The sequence below is a fragment of the Cervus canadensis genome, chromosome 4 (assembly GCF_019320065.1).
Source record: "Cervus canadensis isolate Bull #8, Minnesota chromosome 4, ASM1932006v1, whole genome shotgun sequence".
Taxonomy (NCBI): Eukaryota; Metazoa; Chordata; class Mammalia; order Artiodactyla; family Cervidae; genus Cervus; species Cervus canadensis.
In genome coordinates this window covers 61667753-61669857 of record NC_057389.1, presented here as the reverse complement: position 1 = coordinate 61669857, position 2105 = coordinate 61667753, and the positions used below count along the sequence as shown (strand labels likewise).

Below are 2105 nucleotides of genomic sequence, written 5' to 3'. Positions count from 1 at the left end.
TGGTGGGGGTCGGGATCCATAATGCATGAAGCCTACTCCTTGTCTCTCCTTTTTAAGCCTTTTCATTGTATTGTCAGCCGGCTCAAACCGAATTTTCATGCTCGTTTTTCTTCATTAGAGTTCTACAAATTGTAAAATTGACTTTTCACCTCGTCTTCAGGGACTGATGTGTCCCTTTTCTAAATCACACTGAAGTGGTGGCTGGGGTCAGCTCTGAGCCAGCCACAAAGGAGGTTTTGTGGAGTACAGAAAGTGCAAAAGGAAAGGCCGTCTAGGGGCGGGCGGGAGGGGCCCTGGGGCTGAGGGCTGGAGAAACAGACCAAGGGGCAGCCGCTGCGAGGGTGCAGCGACCTAACAAGCGGCTCAGGTATCCCCTACCCATTTAAAGCTCCCGTTTCCTCGGTCTGCCTGGACTGGGCGGCCGGAGGCCGCAGCTGGGTCCCCATCTACTGTCCGTCTCCTGGGGGAGGGGGAAGGTAACGGTATTCAAAAGGGGCCCTTAGTGGTAAGGGATGAAACAGGGCGTCGTGTGGAGCAAGTCTTTGGGCAGGCCGGGGAAGGAGAAAAGAGGGTCGCCGGGGCCATAGGTGAAGTCTTCGGATGCGGCGGGGCTACTGGGGTCAGAGAGTGGCGAGGCGGCAGCGGCGCAGGGGGAGGCGGCGGCACCGGAGGCCCAGGACTCAGCGTCGCTGGCAGGACTCGGGGGCCCGGGGAGGCAGGGTGCACACTGTGGCGGCAGGAGGCGCTCGCGGGCAGCGCCCCCGGGCAGCGCCTGGTCCGCCAGGCGCAGAGTCTCCGCCAGAGCCCAGATGTAGTTGTAGGCGAAGCGCAGCGTCTCGATCTTGGTGAGCTTGCTGTCGTCGGGGAAGGAGGGCAGCACGCTGCGCAGCGCATCCAGCGCCGCGTTCAGGTTGTGCATGCGGTTTCGCTCGCGGTCGTTGGCCTTGACGCGTCGGCTCCTGCGCAGCGAGTGCAGCAGCGCCTCGGAGCGTACCCGGGCGCGGCCCCTGCGGCGCCGCCGCTCCTGCTCATCATCCGGCGCTCGAGGAGTGTCGGACGCCCCGGGAATCCCGGGTGCGCCCCTGCGGACCGTCACGGGCGGCCCCGAGGCGGACGCGGGCTGTTGGAGCCTGGCACAGTCCTCCTCGTCGGTGAGGAAGCCGGACAGGTCGCTAGTGCTGCTGCTGCTGCTGCTAGCGCAGTCGAGGTCCGAGAGGCAGGTCTCTAGAGTGGCTGGCATCGTGGCGTTGTGCAGGACCGATGGACGGATAAGAGGGCACTTAGAGGGCAGGAGTCCAGGCTAAGGGCAAGGCCGCCGGGACGCACTTACGTTCGGAACGGCCCGGGTCTACTCTGTGCTGGCTGCGGGCGCCAAGGGCTGGAGGAGCTCAGGGGCGCACCGGAAACTTGGCCTCAACTCCTCGCCTCGCCTGCAGGGGCCACGCTCCTGCCTGTCTCCCGAGTGATCTCGCCGGCGATCAGATCAGCTCGTGTGAGTACCGAGTGTGGCACACGACTGGCCTCAGGACCCCTTAAGTACTCGGCGCAACAATGGGCGCCCCCCTCCCTAGCCACCTCCGCCCCCGAGGCAGCCCCCTTGAATGGAGCTCGGCGGCAGGTCAGCCCCGTGCGGCGCCCGGGTATTTGCATAATTTATGCTCGCGGGGGGCCACCCCGCCCCCCTCCCCCTCCCGGAGCGTGCCCGTAATTACTGCGGGCCAATCGGCTGCGCCGCGCGGCTCCGGAGCCGTCTCCGGGATAAGCCGGCCTGGGCGTCTCCGGGCAGTGAAACGGAGGCGGGGGCGGCGGGCGATTAGCAGCCGAGGCACGCTCCTCCAGGGGCTGGCCGGGCGCCCCTCGCTGGGGTGGGATGGGGAAGTGGGGCGCTGGCCGGAAAGTGTGGGCGGCGCACGAGTTGCAGAAACCTGGAGCCAGCTGGGACCCTGCGTTCGCTCCCATTCAGTGTCTGACTTCGGGCTAGTGATTTAGCTTCACTTTCCCCATCTGTAAAATGGGGCACGAGCCTACTCTGTGAAGGATGATGTGAGATGACGTTCTTGGGACACTTGGCAGGGCGCTTTTGTAACCGAGCGGCGCCCGAAGAA

At 64.9% G+C, this 2105-nt stretch overlaps 1 protein-coding gene across 1 annotated transcript; it reads right to left on the bottom strand.

The window, feature by feature from the left end:
* Positions 1-499: 499 nt before the first annotated feature.
* On the bottom strand, positions 500-1240 carry LOC122439443 (neurogenin-1). The gene has a single exon (XM_043464475.1). It carries the CDS (start codon positions 1238-1240, stop codon positions 500-502), a length of 741 nt encoding a protein of 246 aa, XP_043320410.1.
* Positions 1241-2105: the final 865 nt, after the last annotated feature.